At 40.0% G+C, this 24,051-nt stretch overlaps 2 protein-coding genes across 14 annotated transcripts in view; one reads left to right on the plus strand and one right to left on the minus strand.

Annotated features, from left to right (window-relative positions):
• The first annotated feature begins 450 nt into the window (after positions 1-450).
• LOC132149267 (E3 ubiquitin-protein ligase TRAF7) lies at positions 451-11,825 on the plus strand. Of its 2 annotated transcripts, none has more exons than XM_059558364.1 (21): positions 451-590; positions 1,564-1,696; positions 1,804-1,861; positions 2,195-2,280; positions 2,815-2,931; positions 3,074-3,166; positions 3,436-3,469; positions 4,357-4,540; positions 4,629-4,763; positions 4,857-5,074; positions 5,170-5,243; positions 5,339-5,387; positions 5,474-5,601; positions 5,695-5,777; positions 6,899-6,938; positions 7,034-7,150; positions 8,059-8,181; positions 10,542-10,661; positions 10,777-10,908; positions 10,996-11,115; positions 11,724-11,825. In XM_059558364.1, the coding sequence occupies exons 3-21, from the start codon at positions 1,810-1,812 to the stop codon at positions 11,736-11,738; spliced, it is 1,920 nt and encodes a 639-aa protein (XP_059414347.1). In that variant the 5' UTR covers positions 451-590; positions 1,564-1,696; positions 1,804-1,809; the 3' UTR covers positions 11,739-11,825. The 2 variants fall into 2 exon arrangements, with proteins under 2 accessions (XP_059414347.1, XP_059414348.1); XM_059558365.1 differs by having other exon boundaries at positions 506-590; positions 1,641-1,696.
• A 1,502-nt stretch (positions 11,826-13,327) lies between these two features.
• The window catches only part of LOC132149268 (caskin-1-like), a 96,976-nt gene continuing 86,252 nt past the window's right edge, over positions 13,328-24,051 (minus strand). For 9 of the 12 annotated variants that reach the window (XM_059558372.1, XM_059558368.1, XM_059558369.1 and 6 more), the window contains 9 exons: positions 22,765-22,864; positions 22,428-22,531; positions 21,146-21,256; positions 20,029-20,130; positions 19,804-19,942; positions 18,487-19,682; positions 17,624-18,404; positions 16,945-17,518; positions 13,328-16,674 (listed from right to left, as the gene is read on the minus strand). In XM_059558372.1, the coding sequence (XP_059414355.1) occupies positions 16,578-16,674; positions 16,945-17,518; positions 17,624-18,404; positions 18,487-19,682; positions 19,804-19,942; positions 20,029-20,130; positions 21,146-21,256; positions 22,428-22,531; positions 22,765-22,864 (3,204 nt within the window). In that variant the 3' untranslated portion in view covers positions 13,328-16,577. The remainder of the gene's footprint in view (positions 16,675-16,944; positions 17,519-17,623; positions 18,405-18,486; positions 19,683-19,803; positions 19,943-20,028; positions 20,131-21,145; positions 21,257-22,427; positions 22,532-22,764; positions 22,865-24,051) is intronic. The other 3 variants (XM_059558371.1, XM_059558378.1, XM_059558373.1) reach the window with 2 other exon arrangements.

Below are 24,051 nucleotides of genomic sequence, written 5' to 3' on the forward strand. Positions count from 1 at the left end.
CTAGTGTTGTTCGTTAATGAATCTTTTAAGTAAATGAATCAGTGTTTTGAACAAACCTTTTAAGTGAACGAGTCGTTCTTGTTCATTTCCATGCACTGGCTCATTTTTTCATTGGAGCCTCTACTTTCTTTTTTTCATTGATTTAAAGACATGCAGAGAGAAGAATGAATTTTTAATTAGACTTGTTGAACGACTCATGTTGAATTAGTTTCGCGAATCGAATCCAACACAAATGATTCTTTCAGCCACATACTGCATAACGGTGCAACCTGCAGAATTCAAAAGATTCGACTCTCAAAGATGAATCAAACTGCATACCACCAATGTAAACATTTGACGTTTAAACTCTTAAACTGACTTGAAAAATACCCAGTAAAAACCATGATCCAACCATATTGGTCTCATCTTCCTGAATATTCAATAATCCTCGGGGCTCGGGCGATTCCAGGAACTTGTTGCGTCAATTCCCGACAATGAAGCGTATTTTCTGTTCCGCACTACATTTCCCACAATCCTCTGTAATATGCGTCTGGGTGTGAAAGAGAAAGATTAAAATTGGACCATCTGCAGACTTTGATTTGGTATTAATGGTGAGAACCTAATTTGTTTGGCTAAATAGACATGCGAGACGTAGCTTATGTCTTTTGGAGCTAAGCTATAAGTCTGTCTTACTACATTTGGTAAAGCTAAATATGGTGTTTTAAAGCTGTTGGACAAACCAACTTCGTCTGCTAGCCAACACCGCTAGCCAGCTCACTTCAGGCACGAAAATCACTAGCACATCATCAAACGATTCTGCTTGTTTGTTTTTTTTAGCACGTTTTGCTGTTGTTAACATGTTATGTAATGTATTTCCGTTTTATTTGATGCTTACAAGACAATGTCCTCATTATTAGCAGTCACCCGCTAAGAAAATCGTGGCTGTCTCAAAACATGGTGAGCTGCGTAACGTTACTTTGTAACAGCATTGTTTATAATCGCAGCGTTTAAATCGCACCAATTGCGAGACATAAAGAGAGCTGAATCATTGATCTTGTGTCAGTTGTGGCTTCTGCTTTGCTAACAGAGAGCTCTGTCCATGTTTAACGCCGTGCTTTGTTTTGACGCTCTGTCGGGAAATATGTCTGCTGTTCTTTACAGCTGATATTCTATAAATATATATAATAAAAGAGTGTGTATCAATAGCGCTTTTCATGAAGGGTTAGTTGACGCAAAAATAAGTGTCCATTCACGTTTTTCCCTCAAGATTTTAGGATATATTGGAAAAGAAAATCAAAATGAAAATATATTCTGTATCAGGTCACCGTTTTTTAAACGTTTTCACCAGTTTAATCACATTGATTTTTTTTGTCTTCAAAAATTAGCAGAATACCATTAAAAATAGAATTAGATGAAGTATAGTGATATATATATATATCACAGACTCGCCAACGTATTATGTAATGCATTTTGTGTGTGTATATATATAATATGTATATCTATATATGTTAACATACATATGTTACATGTCATATATGTGTGTGTAAAGATAGATATATAGCTTATGTTTTTCTCTTTAATTAGGCGGCAGCAGATATTTTCTACAGGGCTTTGCTGTGTTGTGAGCTGTAGTAAACCATCACGCTTTGATCGTTTCTCAGGAGGATCTGTGACAGGTGCCACTATAACTGTACCCTCACCTGACATCAGCAACCGGGTATGAACGAATGGATGTTATATTTATTTACATTGTTACAAGTTAAGTGAAGACTTCTGTAGCAGAAATTCTCAATTGTTTCTTATTCCATACTCTTTTGTATGCAGGCCAAAATGGAAGCTAGTTTCGGATCCACATTTCCAGCAGTCCCTCAAGTAGCAAAAGGTCAGTATTATCTGTTGGGCTACTTGGAGTCAGATTAGGATCTTAGAATTATTTTTTTTATTAAAAACTAAAATATTGCACACAAATTGTATTATAAGTGGTCCTTATAACTGTGTTATAATGCATGACACAGTGGTTTTAAAATGCCAAAATAAAAAATAAACATTTTCTCATGTACATTTTGAGTGTTGTACCTCTATGAAAACCACTATGAAAGAAATTGCTGGTGTTGAAAATGACTGGGATTAGCATTGATTGTACAGAATTCCATGTGATTGTTTGCCTAGCAACAAGGTTCAATCATTCACTTGTAACTGTGCTCTTTCATTTTAGCGGAAACTAATTACAAACAGCACCGCAGAACCCCTTCATCCTCCAGCACTCTGACATACTCCGCTCGTGACGACGATGATGGCATGGTAATCATGACGCCATCCCTTTTCAAAACAGCCAAGTACATTTACATATTGAGGAATGGAAATCAAACACCTCACAATTTTGTCGTTGATGTACATAATAGCAAGCTTTTGGACTAGCTTATTTGCTCTTTGGGCAGTTCTTAGTTTTTGATAAATGCAACTGATATATTGTTCTGCTGTTTGTGGTTTTCCTATTGTTTTTAGCCCTGACTGTTTATAAGAGAGCATGAATACAGGATGAATTCTTTCCTTAGACGTAGACTGTATTGTTGCTGTTAATGCCTGGTTAGATGCCAAAGTGGTTTATGGTAATTCAAATATTTATTAGTTTTGTTTTTCACCATATATAAGGAAATTGTTGAAAGAAGTTGTTTTCCTCTAGTCGATCATTTTGGAAATTCACAAGAAAGCCTATATATGAAATAAACTGAGATAGTTGAATAATTTTTTTTTTAAAGTAGTTAGTTTGTTGAGCAGGAAAAGTTTTACTTTTTAAGTTTTACAGTTAGATGCGAATTTTCTCTGTCCCTGCAGCCGCCCATTAGTACCCCTCGTCGCTCAGACTCTGCCATCTCGATTCGCTCTCTGCACTCCGAGTCCAACATGTCGCTGCGCTCCACCTTTTCTCTGCACGAGGAAGAGGAAGACACAGTGAGTGTCAGCAGTCTTCTATTTCCTATTCACATGTTGATCTAGTATAGTGACGCTAAAGACTGAGAGACCTAGACATGTGTCCAGCACGAGGCTGACTTTCTCTCGCTCTCTCTCACCCTTCCTCTTTTTTAATTCCCAGGAGCCACAGGTGTTTGCAGAGCAGCCCTCAGTTAAGCTTTGTTGCCAGCTGTGCTGCAGCGTGTTCAAGGACCCCGTCATCACCACCTGCGGAGTGAGTCAGCCTGCCGCCCCCTCTCCTCTCCCTCAGGATAGGGCTGTATGTCGTGATCTGTTTCCAGGCCATGTATTGATTTTCCTGTCAGCTTGGGCTGTGAACAGCATGCCTCATTGACCTGTTTCCTACGGCATTGTTAGGCTGTTGAACACCACAATACAAGTGTCTGTTGAGAGATGAATTACACTTAAAATAGCTGAGTAGATGAAATTTCAGTTCTTATTCACTCTCACTGTGCTCTCTTTTCCCTTCCTTTGTCACCTTAGCACACATTCTGCAGGCGATGTGCCTTGACCTCAGGTAAGCATAGCGTTTTTTCTCTAAGCATTTGTCTTGCTTTCACCTTTCCCACGATGAACATTGCTGCCAGTAGTGAGGAAGCACTATTTGTACTAAGTTCTTTTTGTATGCTTTTGTGCAATAACGGTAACAAACTCTCTCTACACTTCCCTGCACTCGGTTAAGTATGATTCATTGGACAGAAAAGAGAAAACCCAAAATAAACATGAATTTGACTGATAGCATTATTCTTTTTTTCAAAGGTTCTGTATGTTTCGCAATAATATTGTTATTGTGAATTTTTTTTTTTGACCACAATAATTATGTAGTAAAAATATCTTCTACAGAAAACATTGTCATTCTCAAATTTCATTGAAATGTAGAAAACTTGCCATCCAGAATATGTCAAGGATGCCTAGATAGATTTGATATAAAAACAAAATGAAAATAGGACTTAATCTGTCTTGAATTTTTTTTTTTTTTTAGGTAATAATTCTATAGTCTCAAAGACAAAAATCTAAAGCGCAAGACACCTTTACATGGGGTTTTTATTTAAATGCATTTAAAAAGTTATCACAAATCAGTTTTTTTGCTTTGTTATTGCAGGGTGTACAGTATATATTTTTGTAAAAAGAAAAATTAACAGAAGGATGCTGCATAAAATGTGAAAGGTGAAGCAATCTGAATACTTTCCGAAATTTGTTTGAATATTTATTTAAATTCTCTAAATTCACTCAGCGTTAGCAGGAGTGGTTTCAAGTTCATTTTGGACCAAGTGCAGGTCTCTAACTCAGTTCCTCTTTCATTTCCTCTCCATGCTAACTTTTTCATTTTTATGCTCTTGGCTTGAGTGATGTTTTCGACATGCAGTAGTATTTTTGTTTTGCCAATAACCTGTGTTTCTACAGAGAAATGCCCCGTGGACAATTCTAAGCTCACAGTGGTAGTGAATAACATAGCGGTGGCCGAGCAAATCGGAGAGCTTTTCATCCACTGCAAGTACGGCTGTCACCCAGCTGCCTCGGGCAAACCCGGTGCCTTTGAGGTTGACCCACTTGGCTGTCCATTCACCATCAAGCTTAGCACCAGGAAGTGAGTACACCGCATGTAATTTCTATTGTTGCGACGTAGTCATGAGTCATGCAGAGGGAGTGTAATGACTTTGGATTGTGTGTGGCAGAGATCATGAAGTAAGCTGTGACTACAGACCTGTTCGCTGTCCTAACAACCCCAACTGCCCTCCCTTGCTCACCATGAACCTGGAGTCCCATCTGAAAGAGTGTGAACACATTAAGTGCCCTCACTCTAAATATGGGTACGGAATTTTTCAAATCTAACAATCTTTCCTTCAGTTGCGTAGATAATGAAATAAAACAGTTTTGATGAATCTCTGCTGACTTTTCTCTAGTTGCACCTTTATCGGGAATCAGGACACGTATGAGACGCATCTGGAGGTGTGTAAGTTCGAGGGGCTGAAGGAGTTTCTCCAGCAGATGGATGACAGATTCCATGAGATGCAGGTGACACTGGCGCAGAAGGACCAGGACATCTCGTTCCTGCGCTCCATGCTGGGCAAACTCTCTGAGAAACTAGACCAGCTGGAGAAGAACTTGGAGCTCAAGTTTGGTGAGGAAAAACTAAGTCTTAACTGCTTACTGTTTTTAGGTCAAAATATGCATGGATGTTCATTTTGTTGGGGTTTTCTTGTGATAATATGGCAGATGTGCTGGATGAGAACCAGAGTAAGCTCAGTGAAGATCTGATGGAGTTCAGACGAGATGCTTCCATGCTTAATGTTTGTCTACTTTTACTCTGGTTTTCACCAAATTAAGATGTACAACTGTGGTGTTTTAGTATTAAGAGCTTACTAACCCAGCCCTCTGTTTGCAGGATGAACTGTCTCACATCAATGCCAGACTCAATATGGGTATACTGGGCTGTGAGTGTCTCTTCCTCGTTTATGCTCCTAATTTCTGTGAGGATAATGAAACATGTCATTGTCTGACTGTATGAAATGTTTTGCAGCCTACGACCCCCAGCAGATCTTCAAATGCAAGGGTACTTTTGTGGGCCACCAGGGTCCGGTGTGGTGTTTGTGTGTCTATTCTACCGGCGATCTTCTCTTTAGTGGGTCATCAGATAAGTCCATCAAGGTAATTACACCTGCCACTAGTTTTCTTTTCTTTTGGTTTATGTGCATCCCTCTTCATCTAGATAAATTTCCTGTGCTTCTGTGCTCCACATAGGTTTGGGACACATGCACCACATATAAGTGTCAGAAAACCCTTGAGGGCCATGATGGAATAGTGTTGGCATTGTGCATTCAGGGGTAAGCATTTTGAGGGTTTTGAATTCAGACATGAATATTTAAACACAGAAAAATATGTAAATAATGCAGTAGGGCTGTGCAAAAAATCGATTGCGATTTTCATGTGCATCTTGTCAGTAAAGGCACTCCTGTGATTAGTAGTATATCTCCAGCATGTGCGTTCAGATCAGGGTTGCCAGGATTTCAAAACAAAACCTGCCCAATTATTTCTCAAAACTAGCCCATTCACGTTTCGTTCCGGGCGATAAAATACACATTTTTTGTTGGGGTTCCCTTGGTAAAATTTGCATTTTAGGGGCTAAACATCACGTTATTTGTATTGGGGTCGCTTCAACCCGCGGACATGAAAAACAAACGCAGACTTGGCAACACTGGTTGGCCTTTACTACACAGAGCCGTAGTTCACTGACAAACTACACAAAATCGATTTCAAAATCGGAGGCGAATCTTTGTCGATTTTGAAAGCGATTTTGTGTTAGTTGTCGGTAGACTACGGCTCTGTGTAGTAAATGCCGCTCCACCTGAACCAGTGTTGCCAAGTCCGCGGTTGTTTTTCATGTCCGCGGGTTGAAGCGACCTCAATACCAATAACGTGATGTTTAGCCCCTAAAATGCGAATTTTACCAAGGCAACCCTTCCAAAAAACGTGTATTTTAACCCCGGGAAGCAATTTTTATCAGGGAACCTCCTGGAAACACAATTGGGCTAGTTTTGGACTAGTTTTGAGAAGCAAGTTGGCAGGATTTGTTTTGAAAACCTGGCAACCCTGATCTGAACGCACGTGCTGGAGATGTTCTTCTAAATAAGGGAGCACCTTTACTGACGAGATGCGCATGAAAATCGCATTCGATTTTTTGCACAGCCCTATAATGCATTGTTAATTTGTTAAAGGTATTAACAATGTTACAAATAAATGTTTAGGTATTCAAGAAGTATTATTTTGTATTTATTTTAAATTTTGCTTTATCAAAAATTATTACAAATTAGTAAAAAAGGAAATTGGGAAAAAAAAGTTATTAAAAAATTAACCATTGAAGGAACTGTGAAAGTAAAATGGGGTTGCAAATGTCGTTTCATATTAGACAGGAGGTCTTTATTTTTATTTCCCCTTTCTGTTGCAGGAACAAACTTTACAGTGGCTCAGCTGACTGCACCATTATTGTGAGTGTTTCTGAAATACATTTATCAGAGTAATCAAACTGTTCATGACATGGTCCATGTACATATAACACAGATATGTGCTTGCTCTCCCTCAGGTTTGGGATATCCAAACCTTGCAGAAAGTGAACACCATCCGGGCACATGACAACCCAGTGTGCACTCTTGTGTCCTCACACAACATGCTATTCAGTGGCTCTCTCAAAGCCATTAAGGTCAGTGGCATATGTTTGAAGAGAAGATGTGCATGTCTGCAGACACAAGCCCAATCAAGCAGCTTATATTGAGCTTTATTCTGCCCCATTTGTTGATATGCACTGTGACGAGTGGGGCGGGGCCGAAGGACATGGGAGCGAGAGCCTGAAAGTATCAATGTTATGATTTATGCGCATGTGGTGCGACTTTGTTTTCCGTTCTTTGATTCAGTGTATTAAAGTTCCCACGAGCCTCAGTACGCCGACCCTGGTCTCCTTCCTTCTCTGCCATACAAACTTTATCACACTGGTGCCGAAACCCGGGAAGGAAGGAGGCGGGAACCGGCGGACAATCAAATAACATTTAATTTCAAAATAAACACAAAACAGCGCACCAGCCCCTCACGGACGACTGGTGCGCGCAAATAAAACCAAAACACAACTAAAAGCCCAGGCCTGGTCCTCTCTCGTCCTTCACTGTCGTCGCTCCAGTTTTATATCCTTCCATCTCGTCCGTGGGCCTCGAGACCGGTGGGTCGAACAGGTGTAGCTCATCTCCAATCACTCCACCGGCCTCGCTCCCATGTCCCTCGGCCCCGCCCCACTCGTCACATGCACATTAGCCATTTTCAGTTTCCTTAAAGTGTTGTGGAGGGTGCGATCGGTGCTCCAGCAGAGAAGAAAAAAGCGCAGACTTAAGTTACTGAGGCACGAGTGGAGCAGAGTTAGATCCTCTTGTCTCTGAGAGCCTGTCTGAAGAGCACATGCTGAGCTCGGATCACCATGGTGATGTGTGGGAGGAATGAGGGAGTCGAGGTTCAGCAGTAGAATGATCTCATCTTTCTGGAACTTTCCTGTTTACCATTTCTGAATGTTCTTCTAGTGATTGTTGATGTTCTTTCTCTCTCTCGTTCTCTCTCCCTCTGTAGGTGTGGGATATTGTGGGCACAGAGCTAAAGCTAAAGAAGGAACTAACTGGCTTGAATCACTGGGTTCGAGCTCTGGTTGCTTCTCAGAATCATCTGTACAGTGGATCTTATCAAACCATAAAGGTTAGAAGTGTTCAACTTTGAAGTCTTGGGTGGGGGGATGTCAAGCTTTTACATAGCTTGAAAATGCCTGTGTGCACATTATTATTATTGCCAATTCAGCGCCAAATGCTTGAATGGACAACAAACCAGTACAAGGATAAACTCACTTAAACTTTTATTGACAGAGCGAATAAAAATGCACCATACTGTAAGCCTAATATAAAATAAAAAATAACTTACAAAAAATTTAAATATAAAAAAAAAAAATCAGCAAACACTGTAGAACCAAATCAATAGGAAACGAATGTTAAAAAAGTTTCCAAAATCACTCCTGCTGCTGATCTGTGATGTGACTGTCGTCCAGCACACTGTATTGGCCAGCCGCTTTTAGTTTTTAATTGTAGTGTTTGTTCTCTAACTGAACTAAATGATTTTTAGTGTTTGGGGGCGGTGCCGCAGTGGGCAAGTGACGTAACCGGTGTTCCAGCGTAACACTGCTAAAACAGACTATCACAGCAAGCCTAAACACACACTGAATCAAGGTATAAACTGTTATAATTTTGAAAATCATTATAATCAGGTTGTGTATACGAGGTGTCGAATTGGAGAAACCGGTCTGTGAAAGGTGTACAAATTTTCAAACAAAATTATGATATAATTTTGACCTATGACTGAATTGTGAAATTGAAATGTTTCCTCTTGCCATGAACATAGCCACACACACACACACAAACACACACACACACACACACACACACACACATATATATATAGTGTTCCTGTAGCTCAGTTGGTAAAGCGCAAGGTTGGGGGTTTCCATTCCCCGTGAACACATGATAGGTTAAAATTGATAGCCTGAATGCACTGTAAGTTGCTTAGGATAAAAGCTTCTGCTAAATGCATAATTTTAATTTATTTTTAAATTTTAATTTATATGTATGAAGACTTCAGATGCAAAGTCTGTCTGGCATTTTTTTTTTCTTTTAAATTTCCATTTTTAGGTTTACCATTTACCATTCCACCTGTGTTTAGGTCTAGTAATTTCACTTTAATGGCAATGGAAAGGTTAATAGTTATTGAAATGCCTTATTTTCAGAAATGTCGCTTTAGTCAATTCATTGGTATTTAAGATCATCTTTGCTGCAAAACCAGCTAAGTCCACCTCTTTGGACAACATAGTAAAGAGTAGCAAAATCACTAAAGTAAATAAAGAAATGAGAATAGTTTTAATCATGAAATTATTATTATATAAAATTTTTTATGAAATGATACTCTTAAAATGAAACAAAAACCACTAGTCGATCGTGGTTAATGTATTAAGTCATTAATTTTTTCAAGTAGAAAATATATTGTGTCTAAAATATAACAAAGTATTAATTATTTACTGATTTGTCGTATAAAATGAATATCACAATTTTTGCACTTGTGCTATTTAGGACAAAACATATACTATGTGCTGAGAGCATTGACTCAGTATTTCAAAAATAAAGCTGTTCTCTTGAGTTTGTTTACTGTTCAGTCTAACTGTAAAAAAAAAAGAGAGGATTTCTCGGAGATGTTTGTAAAACCAGATACGGCAGACAAACCAAAGCTGCTTGTTGTCTAACGTTGTCTGGGATCTCAGACAGGAAACTGAGTGCAGTGCATACTGTTACAAATGCTCACAGAGAAAGAACAAATAAAGATACAAACTCCACCGCTGTAAAGTGCAGGGAACATTGCTTTTTCACTATTATCACTGTTATATATTATCCATTCATTGCTTCCATAGTGTTTTAAATATATATATTTTTAATAAGGAGATTAAGCAATGAACCAAACAAACTGACTAATAACCTTTAATTTAACCAAAATGTAGATTTTGAAAAAATGGAGGAAAAACATAAGGTAAAACAAAACTGTGACAAATGGCAATGAGCTACACTGCTGGCAAAGCTCTGTGAATAATACAATAAAATAAAATGTTTTATACTGTATTAACTTATAGTCATTGATCATAAGTATATTTGAAATATATCCAAATATTCAAGTTGTTTTAGATTGAGAATGTTGGGAGACTGACTCAATTACAGCATTCGCATGTTCCACTGAGTGTAGGGGATTTTTGCTGAGCTTTTTTTGCACTTTATTATTTTTATTTTTTCATTTTTGTGGTTAAAGTGACTTCTCTAATTGGTTATTCCAAGGAGAATCTCTCTACAGGATTATGTTTAGTTTTTAACTGGTGATTTGGCTATTGATTTTTATTTATTTACTCATTTTTAATATAGACACATTCTTTTAATGTCTCATGCATAATGTGCATTATAAGGTGCATACTTTCTAGTGTCAATAAATGAAATGGATTTTTGTGAAATGGTCTGTCTGCCATTTCCCCTCAGATCTGGGACATCCGTTCTCTGGAGTGTGTCCATGTGCTCCAGACCTCTGGAGGCAGTGTGTACTCCATTGCAGTCACCAATCACCATATAGTTTGTGGCACCTATGAGAACCTCATTCATGTAAGTAGTATTAATCTCTACGCCCTGCAGAGCTTTACATACAAGGGTAATGGTCATGGAAAAGCTGAAAATGTCAGGACATTATTCAAATTGGGATTTCTCCTCTGTGAATAAGGTTTGGGACATTGAGTCCAAAGAGCAGGTGCGGACGCTGACGGGCCACGTGGGCACAGTGTATGCCCTTGCCGTCATCTCAACCCCCGATCAGACCAAAGTGTTCAGTGCCTCCTATGATCGCTCTCTCAGGGTAAACACAAGGCTTGGGTTTGGGGTGTTAAATGTGGGGATATGTGCCACCTCTTTTGTGATATGTGCCACCTCTTTTTTGTTGTAGGTGTGGAGCATGGACAACATGATCTGTACCCAGACTCTGCTGCGGCACCAGGGCAGCGTAACGGCGCTCGCTGTGTCCAGAGGAAGACTCTTCTCTGGAGCTGTAGACAGCACCGTAAAGGTCAGAGATTCTTACAATGAGTTTGGGTTTCTATTTTTTCTAAAACTGTTTTCTATTTTAATGTTTTTTTAAATGTAATTTATTCCTGTGATACAAAAGCTGAATGTTCAGCATCATTACTTCAGTCTTCAGTGTCACATGATCCTTCAGAAATATGTTGTTCAGGAAACATTTCTTATTATTATCAATGTTAAAAACAGTTGTGGCTGCTTAATATTCTTTGCATAGAAAGTTCAAAAGAACATTTATTTAAGTCAAGAAATTTAAATAAAGTCACGTTTGATTAATTTAATGCATTCTTACTGAATAAAAAGTATTATTACTTTATTTTGCTGACCCGTAAACTTATTTTTATTAGTAAAAAAAATAAATAATCATAATTAGGATTGGGACAGTTACAGTGTAACTGTATGTGCATACAATGTCACATTAAAAACATCTATGTAACATTTGGTCACTCTATACCATTACTCATTGAAAAGCCTGTACTATTTTGAAAGCAGCTAAACAATATTGAGAACACCATTCCTTGAATCTTTTTCTACTGGATACAGATCTTTCAATGTATATGGGCTCTAACAATTTATTCTGTTTTTTTTTCTCCTCAGGTGTGGACGTGCTAAATGTGACTGCTTATCATTATTAGTTGTCAACATGTTGAGTAATATATCGCAAATTAGAGACAAAATGAATTCTGATGCACGGACTCTGTGACACGGGCATCTGTCCCGTGTGACGGACAAACACGCCTTGCTTTGTGCGCTGGATGAATGTGGCTTGTTTCCAATTACCGGACACCTCTGGACAGCAAACAGAATCTCCCAACCTTCATAGTATTTTATACATACAAGATAATTTCCTATAGAAGTATGATTTAGATTTGGGAAGACTTCAACTAAAGTCTGAACAAATGGAGCTGAATCCAGTCTAGGGTCATGTTCCCTGCAGACCATGGAAAAGTTGTGTCAGTGTCCTGTTGACTCTTGAACTTTGACCTTCATGAGTTGCAGTCTCATGACTGAGTGAGTGCCTAAGCATCAGTCTGACGCCAGTGGAGATGCATGGAGTGACCATCATCCCCGGGCTGAATGAAGACCTACACTATACCAACTTGGGCCTGAAACAGCAGAGCATTGTTTTGGACAACACAGTGGCCATGTTTTTATCTCCGATTTGACAGTGCCAACTGAGCGGCCAGAACTGCTCAGATATTTTCAATGTGAAATCTTTGTATGACCATCCATCACGCTTTTGTGTAAATAATGTTTCCTTAACAAAGGTGCAACTGCTTAGTTCCATGTTTGCCATGGAAGTCAGATTTTGCCCATGCAAATCTAGTAAGACTTTTATAATGTAATTCATGCTAGTTACTAAATCCTTTTGAACAGGATAACAGTAAATCTGATTAGTTTGATGAGTGTAAAGCACTTAATTTATTACCACTGAGCATCCTAGCATAACTTTTAAGAAGTAATGAGGTCAATGAAGTGGAAGGGAACACTGTTGCATTAAGGTAAAGTTCAGTTCCCCTCTCAGCTTAAAGTGAACATTCACCCAAAAATGAGTGATATTTTACTCTTTATGTCACCCTAAACCTGTATGACTTGATTTCTTCTGTGGAACGTATTTGGAGAAATGTTTTATCTCCATAAAATGGAAGTCGGTAACATTCTGCAGAATGTCTTTTATGTTAAGGTTTGGAACATGAGGGTGGGTAAATTTAAAGAATTTTTGGGTGAACTGTCCCTTTACCTTGAAGTGTACTAGATACGTTGATGCTAATCTGAAACAAAAGGCATAAAAAATGCTGCTATTTTGGATATCAAGTGCCTTTTTGTGGCATGGAGCTACCAAATCCAGCTCCACACATTTAGGACAAATGGACGATTTCTGCAGCATTGTTCCTTTATTTTTCCCTCAATAAGTTTGTGAGAGGATATGAAGTTGAGACTTTGTTCCAATGCAAACTAAAAACCGTTACATGTATAAAATACATACAGAGTGAACTTGAGTCATTAACCTTCACATAATGTGTTCTTAATACATTTTGAGTTAAGAAACAAATCTGTGAAGGGCTGTGTGGCCCTTTGGCATTACCTTGTTAGTTTTTTTGAGAAGTGCTTAGTATTTAATATTAACTAAATGAAACACTATGGTGTTGAGCAGTTTCCCACTGGTCTTGTTGGTGTTCAGTAATTGGATGGCTATGAGATTGTTTCTATATAATGTTTTATTTAGAGCAGGTGGTTGTTGATGCAGTCACTGCAAGCACACCACTGTTCCTAATGCCAGTCACAGCAGGTATCATACAAGTCAATGGCAGAACATCAACACAATATACAGCCTGCACACACTGATCAGTGCAGATTTCTTTTTTCTTTTTGAAATGTCTGCAAAAAGGATGGAATTGAAAACAGCTTTCATTATTAAATAACATCTTGCACCAACAATAAGTTTGACTTCAGTGTTTTCAGAATTTCATAATTTTTCAGTTTTTTTCTTCTTCTCTGGTATTAAAAAAGACGAAAGAAAAAAAAAGCAAACATGACAATAAGAAAATGACAATGAGAACTTTAAAGTGAAGAAAATAACTGAATGAAGATTCACAGTGACAAACATCTAGCTATATACACGGGGGGGCAGGGCCATAACAATTCAATTAACACCGGATCGACACCCAGTCCTTTGAAGCGATAAGCATGATGAAGCTTTTATAAATCCAATTCCCATGCCAGACATCTGAGCTCTGTCCGTAGAGCAGACCGCAACATAAAGGGATATAATTCTGAACATCTGATGGAAAAAGACCAGCAACATATCCTCAACGCATTGTTTAAACATGAAAGACAAAAAGAACTAAAGCAAGGCACATACATGTTGTTGTTTTTTTAAACATAACATTTGCATAATATACAACTTATTTCATCTGAAGACATGGCAGTCAAAAAACTTATCAAAAAAAGCTACCTTAAAAAAGAAAACTTGAGTTCTAAAAAAATGACCATTTACAATTCATTTAAAATACTTTTTAAGAGCCAAGAAGACAATTTAAACTTTTATCTTAAATATTAGCAGTTTTATCAACAAGCCCTCTTGATGCTTCATCATTAAATACTTCCTGAAAACATCTAGAATAATTTCTGTTCATAAATTAAATATTACAAATATTCTTCTGAGAACCGGAGAAGGGATTAAGCATATATGGAGCTACTGAAGGTGTTTAAAACATTGTGAGACCTACACAACTACTTTTCTTGCTTCTGTCCCCTTCCTTTGGGCCCTTTCTTTAATTACATTTAAGATCATTTTGATACTGTGACAATTCTAATAATGAGCAGGCAGATTGTCATGGCAACAAAGATGGTTAAAGATAATGATAGACTGTGAGTTTGCTGGCAATGAGATAATGACATTCAGAGGCTTGCAAGAGGTTCCGTTGTGACCGGTGCTGTCATAAGAGCGAACTGCACTCCCCACAGCTTGTCCACAGAGACCAAACCAAATAAATGTAAAAGCAGTGCATAGCCTACCCTCAATATATGTCCCTATAAAGTTACTTTAATGTGATTCTCAGTGAATATGTTTAACCTAGATAATGCTATGTTATTCAGAATAAGTTATGGACCCATGCTAAACTGGACTGGAGCTTTTACTTTGGTCATTAAGGACATCTGTCTGGATGATTTTGGAGAGAATGCAAAAAGCAGGCACACCATGGTACATTCACACCCTTAAACAGCCACTGAGCGATGTGCTGAGATTAGACTGCATGCAGGCTTCCAATGGAACTACACCTGTCCAAACTCAGAGCCTTAAGCTAAGAAGATTCCTTGGGTAGGTGGAAATGCTGAGCATCAATCCACATCAACATTTGTGAAATCCTTGTTAGTTCACTGCACTGTCAGTCTGCAGCATCCTTGCATGTTTCTTTTAAGTTTTAAGTTATGCCACTTACACACACATTTGCAACTTCCTCACTTTGTGCTTCCTGACATACCACATTCTGCAAACCGTCAACCATCAATGGACCCCTCTACCTTGTTCTTGCCTGTGTTTCTGAGGTCACTCATATAGTAAAAGCCAACAAAACTCTATTTACTTTCTAAATGCGTGATCCTGGTCTTATTGTGAACAATTCATTCATTGCACTTTACTTAGGCCACTCAGGCTATTGCATAATGCTAACCAATAGCTATTCTAGTTTTCAGTGCCTACCTTCACCATATAGTCCCACTGTACATTTTTTCCTTGCATATCCTGTTTTGTCTGGAAATGCATCACAGCATGGAAGTAAACCAGCAATTCCTGTTGACTTCAAGGCCTAAACTATATATAACCTTGCTGTAGATGACTGAAGAATGGAGATTTCCAAGGATGAGAATTACTCCTCACAAAATCAGAACACACAGCCCCTTCCTTTCCTACTTGCTTAAGGCAATGCCTCCCATATGAACACAGGACCTTTCTCAGATTGAACCAGTTTGCTTGTGTGTTATCAGCACTGAGGTCACCTCTCATGTTAAGGCACACAGGACACTGCACATGATGAGGGCAGATGAAGGAAGAAGACTGTGCAGGAGCAGGAATGTATGAGTTCACACAGGCAGAAAGTGAATGGAAACATAAAGGGTCACAACAGCACAGATCAGGAGCCCAGAGCAAGCACAGAGCAGGGGGTGAAACAGCCACTTCAGTCACTTCACTACATTCAACACAGCCCACAACACTCTTCAGCAGAGCACAGCCAAACATACAGGATGTTTAAGCCAGCCTTATTATTATATATATATATATATTTTTTTTTTTAAACTTAAATACAGTCGTAGAAAAATCCACATATCTGTCATCAAAGTTGATAGATTTCTTAATGTTTCAACACTGTATGTACCATTGAACATGAAATAAAAACATAAAATATTTATATTTATTTATATATATATATATATATATATATATATATATATATATATATATATATATATATAACTGTACTAATGCATGACTCTCACTATGAGATTTTTTTCTTTACAGATACAAACTTCCCTCATGCTTACAATATACACATACCATACTATTATTTCATATACAGTTATTATTGTTTTCATATTATTTTACTAGTCATTGCTCATGGTAGATAGCGATATTCCATAGACAGAGAGATGAGCTTTATGTATTAAAACCTAGCCTCTGTTCTCCGCCCTCTGCTCTGTCTTTGATTTTTAAAGCCCTGGATGGCTTTCTGCCCAGTCCTGAGGTACATCAGCTTGGGTTTGTGCAAACCAACTCGGAGGGAGAGAGGAGAGATAGGTGTTTTATGGTGATGGGGAAGGGAGGAGAAAAGAGGGGTGAGAGGAGCCAGAGTTGAGGATTAGGAAGGGATAGGTGGGTATGTTGTTGGTCATTGTGCCCTTGTGCTCTCCCGGGGCCCTGAGGTTGTGCCACATAGACACAGGCTGTGCTCTTCACTCCAGCATGGCATCCAGCTGGTCGGCCAGGTCATCGAACATGCTGCCGATGTCGTCTAGGATGCTCACTGTGCTCTTGTTTTCAGCCAATGAGCTGTGAATCAAAAACCACACTTAAATATGATTTTGAATTTACAAAAAAAAATTGCTGCAATGACAAAAATAGGTCTTTGCTTCATAATAACCAAAGATGTGTACCCAAAACTGCTGACTTGATTTGAAGATCAGTTGACTTGTGACTAGAAAAATACTAGAAACTACTTCAAATTAAATGTTAATCTGAGACTAGATGCCATCACAGACTAGATTCTTACCGGTCTATTATGTCACTGAAAACAGTTTTTGCATGTTTCATGACACTCACTCTTTTTGCCCATCCTCCTTGATCTTCTCTTCTACTGCCTGCAGGGCTGCAGCCAGCGAGGCACTGGTCTCCTCTATCTTCTGGTGCACTGCATCTACTGTCACTACCCCTGCGACAAACGCTGATCCAGCTGAACTGTCCATGGACACCCCACTGATTGAAGAGCGAGGGGGCTTCACAGGTGGGGGTGTAGGGGTGGGAGTTGGGGGACCTGATGTATGGGGAGTTTGGGGTGTCTGTGGGGTTTGGGGAGTTTGGGGTGTCAGTGGGGTTTGGGGAGTTTGGGGTGTCTGTGGGGTTTGGGGTGTCCGAGGTGTCTGTGGGGTGTGAGGAGACTGGGGTGTGTGTGGGATCTGCGCACTCAAGGCTGGTGGGGTTGTAGCCTTGACAGGGTGGTTGTTCTGGGCAGAAGCTGTGCTTGCTATTCTGGTGACAGTCTGCTTGACTGGAGAGGGTGTTGGAGTGGGGTTAGGTGTTGCATTTAAAGACTGCAGAACATTTTTGGATGGTTTGGGAGCTGTGGGTGGAGGTGTAGGTTTTGGTAAAATTGGAGGAGGTACTTTCTTTCCTTCAACTGTAAATAGAAGAGAAAAGAGATAGGGAAAGAGATGGGAGAAGAGACTGAGCGGCTTTTGATGCAACAAGGTCTAAATGCTACAGGGTTTTACGGGATACTCACATAATTGTGTAAAGACAGGGCAAGTGAAAGGGCCACACTGTGTAGTACCTGGGCTGCCAGGTGCCCCAGTTGGTCCAGGAAATGGGGCTTTCTTGGTGATGGCAGCCGGTGGTCCTTGTTTCTTCATGTGCTGGGCCAGAACAGGTTTGGGGGACACCGGAGGTTTGATGGACTTACGAGGGGTACTCTCAGTAACATGGCCTTCCAGGTCTGCACTGTCTCGACGGGGTGAGTTCTCAGGATGTTCCTGTGGCCTGGGCTGTTCTGAAACAGTCACCTCTGACACAGGGCGCCTTTTAATGGTGCCAGTCCCATTCTCATATGGTACAGGCATCTGCCCATCCTGAACTTCTTCTGTATCTTTGTCTTTGCTCTTTGGGCGGCGCTTAACTGTATTTGACTCTGTGAGATGGAACTTGGTGCCATTTGGTTGCTGCTTGGTGCTCCTTTTCAGCGAGGCTGTGGCATCCACACGTGAAGGATTCTCCTGGGGTAAAGAGTATGACATTTCTAGTCCCTCCTCAGTCTCATCTTTGCCCTGTCTAGGTCTTTGTTTGATGGTGAGGTTTCCATCCTCAGCAAATGGAAGGTTCTCTGCTGAGCTCCCACTAGAGCTTGGCTGTGTTTCATTGCGTTGTCTATCCTGGACTGGCTCCGGCTGTGGTCTTCGCTTGGCAGCTGCTACTAACTCAGTGACAGGCCCACTAATAGTCCTGCGACGGTTCACTACTTCTCCATCCAGTCCAATGGCATCACGCTGCTTTGCTACTGCAGAACCCACCTGTAGAGAAACAATCTTGTTTTACTACACCAGATATTGCTAACAGACATTTTTATGATAAATACTATGACAACCACCTTACCTGGAGATAGTGGCCTGCAGATTTCTGTAAAGCAAGACCCTTGGGACCCCCACCAATGGAGGACATTTCCAACATAGCCGCAATACTCCTAACACTACCAGCACTCCCCGAGTCTACAGTGCCACCCAGGTCACTTGCACGTCTTTGTGGTTGGTAGGGAACCTCCAGAAGTGGTCCACTGCTCATCTCCTTGGGCACTTCTGTCAGATTATTACTGGAGCTTGAGATGGCTGAACTAGAGCGTTTGGGGGGAGGTGGAGGAGGACCTTTCTTCTTCTGTCTGAGTGCAAAGGACTGGCTTCGGTTGACATTTTTGTCTGCCTGCCCTTTCATTGAGTTGCTGCGAACCACCCGGTGCTGTACTGTAGCATACTTTCCTCCTAAATCTGGCACATTTAGCTCGTCCCGCTCCTGCTCACCATCAGACACAGCATAGCGATTCAGGCTGTGGGTACGTTTCTTAGGCAGACCGTACTCATCGCAGGCTTCATTGCCTTCTGGAGGCAGACACAGAAGTGGTACTGAGACAGCAGGTCCTTGGGGTGCAGCTTCCATAGTTTCCACAAGCTGGGCAGCTGGGTGTGAATGGGACCTTTGAGTGGGGGATTGGGGATGAGCACGAGGTGTCATGGGCTTTTCAGTCTGCTGATGCAGCTGAGAACTAGGTTTTTGTTTACCTGGTGCGTTGCTTATGGTCTGTGAGGTGGGAGGTTTTGTTTTGGTGGGCGTTTGTGGAGGAGTATAGGGTGGTCCTGTCCCTTGGGGATAAGACTGACGTGGTTTTGCATGCGCCGATGAGACACTTCTCTGGCCCCCCTGGCTGCTCTGGCGCATGGTACGTGCTTCCTTTTTGGGTGGCCCACTAGGCTCCTCTGTGTCTCGGCTCTTGTTCATACTGCTCTCATGCAGACTGTGGGCTCGATGTTGTGCTCCCAGACTGCTGTTGGTTCTCATTTCTGAGACATCCTGCACATCAACAGGGCGTGTAAGAGCAGCCTGTAACTCCCCACTCAGTTCACCGTCCTGGAAAGTGCTCATTTTAGGGGACATACACTCTCCGCTGTCGTGGGGTGGGCTCTCAATAGCCATCACCTCCTGAGTGGCTGGGGGCTTTTTACGCAGTGTATTGCGACCGTCAGAGGCCTTCTGGATCTCTGCCAGCTTCTTCACTGCAAGCATAAGCTTCTTCTGGTGTCCTAGGCAAATTAGGTTAGAGAAAGAGAGTAAACCACTATGGTCTAGGCAGTTTGGAAAGAACAGAAGTTTGTGTGTGAAATCACTTTAACAATATGGATCCCAGTCCACTATCCATCTTACCAAGTTTTGAAATGCCAATCTCCTGAAGGTCCTCCCACGTGATGTCAGTAATAAACTCAATGTTTTCGTATCCATTTTGGACTAAGACTTGGTGATATTGACTCAACCCAATCATAGCTAACCACTCTCCAAGATTCGCCTACAGATTAAATGCAAATAAAAACAAATTAACATCTGGATGTATTTGAATGTGTGTGTGTGTGTGTGGTTGTGTGTTAAACTTACCGGTTTTTTGTCAGGAAGCCACTCATTAACAGTGATCTTATTGATCTCTGTGGTTATCTTCTTTCGATGTCCTGGTTTGGTTACCCCAATAGCTGTTAAATCCTGAAAATAAATATAGGAGGCCCTAAACCAGCCAATCACATTTCAGCACGCTAAGACCTTCATGCACACATACACACTAAATCAATTGGCATATATGTTATGCATATGAACATATACACAAAAATCCACAATATAATATATAAAATATATTTTATATAAAATATATTTTATGTATATGTAATTTTGTTTTATATAACAAAATGACATATACACATAAAATAGAAAACATCAGACATATTAAAAACTCCAAGTGCCAGGATGACAGAAGCAGATGCAAAATGAAAAAAATAGAAAACAAATAGAAAATTGGAAAGGAAAAAAAAAAAATAATATTGTAACGTGAGGAAAAGAAGCCTTTTCAGAGTACCCCCAAACATAACTACATAAACATATCCTAACTGATTATGTCCACAGTGTTTCAACAGTACACCCCTGTTAATTGTGCTTTCAGCAATGACACTATGTAAATCCTATGAAGTCCTATTAAGTATGAGTAGATGAGCTTGCTTACAGGAATTCAAATTCCTTGAAGATTAATTTCAGGTTTAGTAACAATTTTGATTTAGTAACAGACTTACATTCTATAATATACATAAAATGACCGGTAATACTTCTCCTACAAAATATGAAATATGTTCACCAGATATATATTTTAAATGCTTTTGACTTTAATCATATACATAAAATTACATAGCTCACAACAGCATGTACATTAATCACAACATATGCTTAAGTAATTATGTGATTCATCAGGATACCAACATAACATGTCTGGGGGGATTTTCTGGGTAAGATTTTCCAACTTGCCGTGGGCAAAATTCAGACTCTCATTAAACCTGTGTGCTTCTGGCACATTGGTAGCAATTTTATTTGAAATTTTGGGGAGGCTTTGCTGGTTGATGCGCTTCTTTTCTGTGCTTTGAGTGGGTCTGTGGGTGTTACATTTAGGGTAGAGGGAAGTGATGTGAATAGTTTAGAGTGGCTTAAGGGAATGGGCTGGGGGGACAATTCTTACCTCTGGGGTCATTCGGCTAATGGTAGGAATATCATAGCCGGCGGTGACGAAGTTTGGAGCGTAGACCTGCAGCTGAAATTCGCTCAGCCATTCGATAACAGCCTCTGAGCTCTAGAAGAGAAGATAGGTGGCAGTCTATCATTGTTTGAGTCCTGTGACTGAAAATGGACCAGACCCCAGGCCAACAAACTGAAAACATTAGTCTCAGTGACCAATGTTTTAACTTCACTAAACCTTATTAGTTCATAAATAATTAAAACCTGTCCCTACTTTTTTTTTTGTATTATACTGGATTTAACATTATTACTCTTGGTCCAGGTCTCTGCACTAGCAACAAGGGCTTAAGCTTTAGCAAGTAAGAGCTTTTCTTCATGAACCAAACAGTTCAGCTTAAAAAAATATAGTGCCCATATATTATTTGCTTTGAATGCCATTTTCTTGGAAGTAGGAGGATATACTGTAACTCTATGTAGGAGAGGCAAAAATGGACGTGGGCAGCAAAGAAAATAGGGCTGTTTTGAACAGATGGCCTTCAGTCTAGAAGTTCAGCATGGAGCAGCTCCACTCAACAGCTCCAAAGTCCTGCTGGGGAAGATATGGTAGCCAAATTTCTCTGTTATATGACTAAATGGTGTAATTTCTGCTTATTTCAGCTCATTATAAAACTTAATTTTCAAATATGTATTACCAGTTTGCAATATACAAGCTCATTTATGGGATAAAGGATAATAACACCTAGACAGTGTCATATTCATATTGTGTTGGTATACCTTTCTAGAAAATATCAGCGTCATAGTCTCATATCCTCTACAGTTGTATCGGTTCTACAAGTCTCAGTGTGGACAGACTAAATCTTGATTTTTCACCTCTAAAATACACTCCAAAGTCAAATCAAAAGTCTACATTGTTGGGCACTCTCTGAAAAGAAATCAAAAGGTGAAATTTATTGCAAAAAAAATGAATGAAATGAATAATCAGAAAAGATCAGAGAGAAAGGGATCGCTGACAATATTAGACAGTAGTATCAGATAGAGCAGCTGACAAAAGCCTGAAGCTGAGGACAGTGTGCAAGGAAGCCTACGGAGAAGCCCACTCACCATGTCCTGATAACAACCGAGAGCACTTAATACTTATTATGCCAGCTGTGAGAGGTCCTAGGAAAGCACCCTGGATTTGCAAATGCCAGTGCATGCATGCATATGTGTGCATAAAAAAGTGTATGCTTGTTTGAGGGAAAGGTAGGGGGACAGAGCGACTCAAGCGGGAGTAGGAGTCTCCTTACCTTCATCTCAGGCAGTGCCTCCCCTTTCCTCTGGGACACCGCCTCCCCATACGGCTGCTCATGAAGTGGACAGCTTGATAAACTCTGACTGCGTGAGGAGGATCCTAAAAGAACCATGCAATCATTCATATACATCAGAGCACTGCTATTACACAGACCAATCCCTTTTGTGTTTTCTGACCAACTACTCCTCTTAGCCAATCAGATCATTGTGATGCTCCCACCCACAGCTATTAGTGCAACCATCTGGCACAGAAAAGACAGCCAAGCTTCTAATTTGTGAAAAAAGATTATGTATGATTTCTTCTCAAAAGAGTTGTTTGAAATTCCCACTAACCCTTGTTGCTGGAAGCGTGAGAGGGGTGATCCAAAGACTTGGTCTGCTCCAGCAGGTGTTCTTTAGCTTTGGCAGACTGGGACAAAACCGTGGCCAGAAGCTACAGAATAAACAAAGCTCATCAAATCAATAAAATCACAAGGAAATATCATCGATGCAGACTATGCCAATTGGACTTAAAGGTCCCGTTCTTTGTGATCCCATGTTTTAAACTGTAGTTAGTTTGTAATGTTGTTGTTAGAGTATAAATAATATCTGTAAAATTCTAAAGCTCAAAGTTCAATGCCAAGCGAGATATTTTATTTAACAGAATTCGCCTACAACGAACGACCCGTTTGAACTACACCCCTGTAGTTCCTGCAGTAATGACGTCACTAAAACAGTTTTTTGACTAACCTCCGCCCACAGGAATACACAAAAAAGGAGGCGTGGTCTTGTTGCGCTCTGGCAGAGAAGAGGAAGAGCTGCGTTTGTGTTTGTCGCCATGTCGTCAAAACGCTGTTATTTTCATCTCAGCGTCCAATCACCTTTGTTTGGCTTTCCCAGTGACGCTGTACTTAGAGATCAATGGTTACAATAATTTATGTTTAACTCGGTTCCCGAAAATTATAATCCACATGTAAAACTACGTGCAGCACATCAATCTCAATCTCAATGCCGGATTCGCACAAAGATTATTCTTGAAAGATGGAGCAGTTCCCTCTTTGTCTGGAGAAGGCGTTGTTTATGGACCACAACCGGTAAGTGTATTTTTATTATTTAAGTTGGTGCGTTTAACAGGTTCTGTAACTTATTACACAAAGGGCAACGCTGATTAACTTTGTTAACTAGATGTTAGGACTGTGCAAAAAAATTGAATGCGATTTTCATGCGCATCTTGTCAGTAAAAACGCTCCTGTGATTATAAGTACATCTCCAGCACGTGCGTTCTTTTACTGTCTATGGTTCAGATCAGGATTGCCAGGTTTTCAAAACAGCGTGCACTAAGCTGGTGTCGAATCAGAACACAGGAGCGCTGGCGCAATCAGAACTCGTAACGTATTCCTGAAGGAGGGACTTCATAAAACAAGGAAGACATCAGCCCGTTTTTATGACAGTGAAAACAGCGGTATACAGATAAGTGAATTGTGTGAAAAATAGTGTGTTTTTTTACACGCGAACATGAACACATTATATTGCACACTGTAAACACAATCAAAGCTTCAAAAAAGCACAAAAAACGGGACCTTTAAATGTTCATTCGCTTGTGTTCAACTTTAAAGAATGAAGCTTTGCAAAATTAGCAAT

The sequence above is a fragment of the Carassius carassius genome, chromosome 9 (assembly GCF_963082965.1).
Source record: "Carassius carassius chromosome 9, fCarCar2.1, whole genome shotgun sequence".
Lineage (NCBI taxonomy): Eukaryota > Metazoa > Chordata > Actinopteri > Cypriniformes > Cyprinidae > Carassius > Carassius carassius.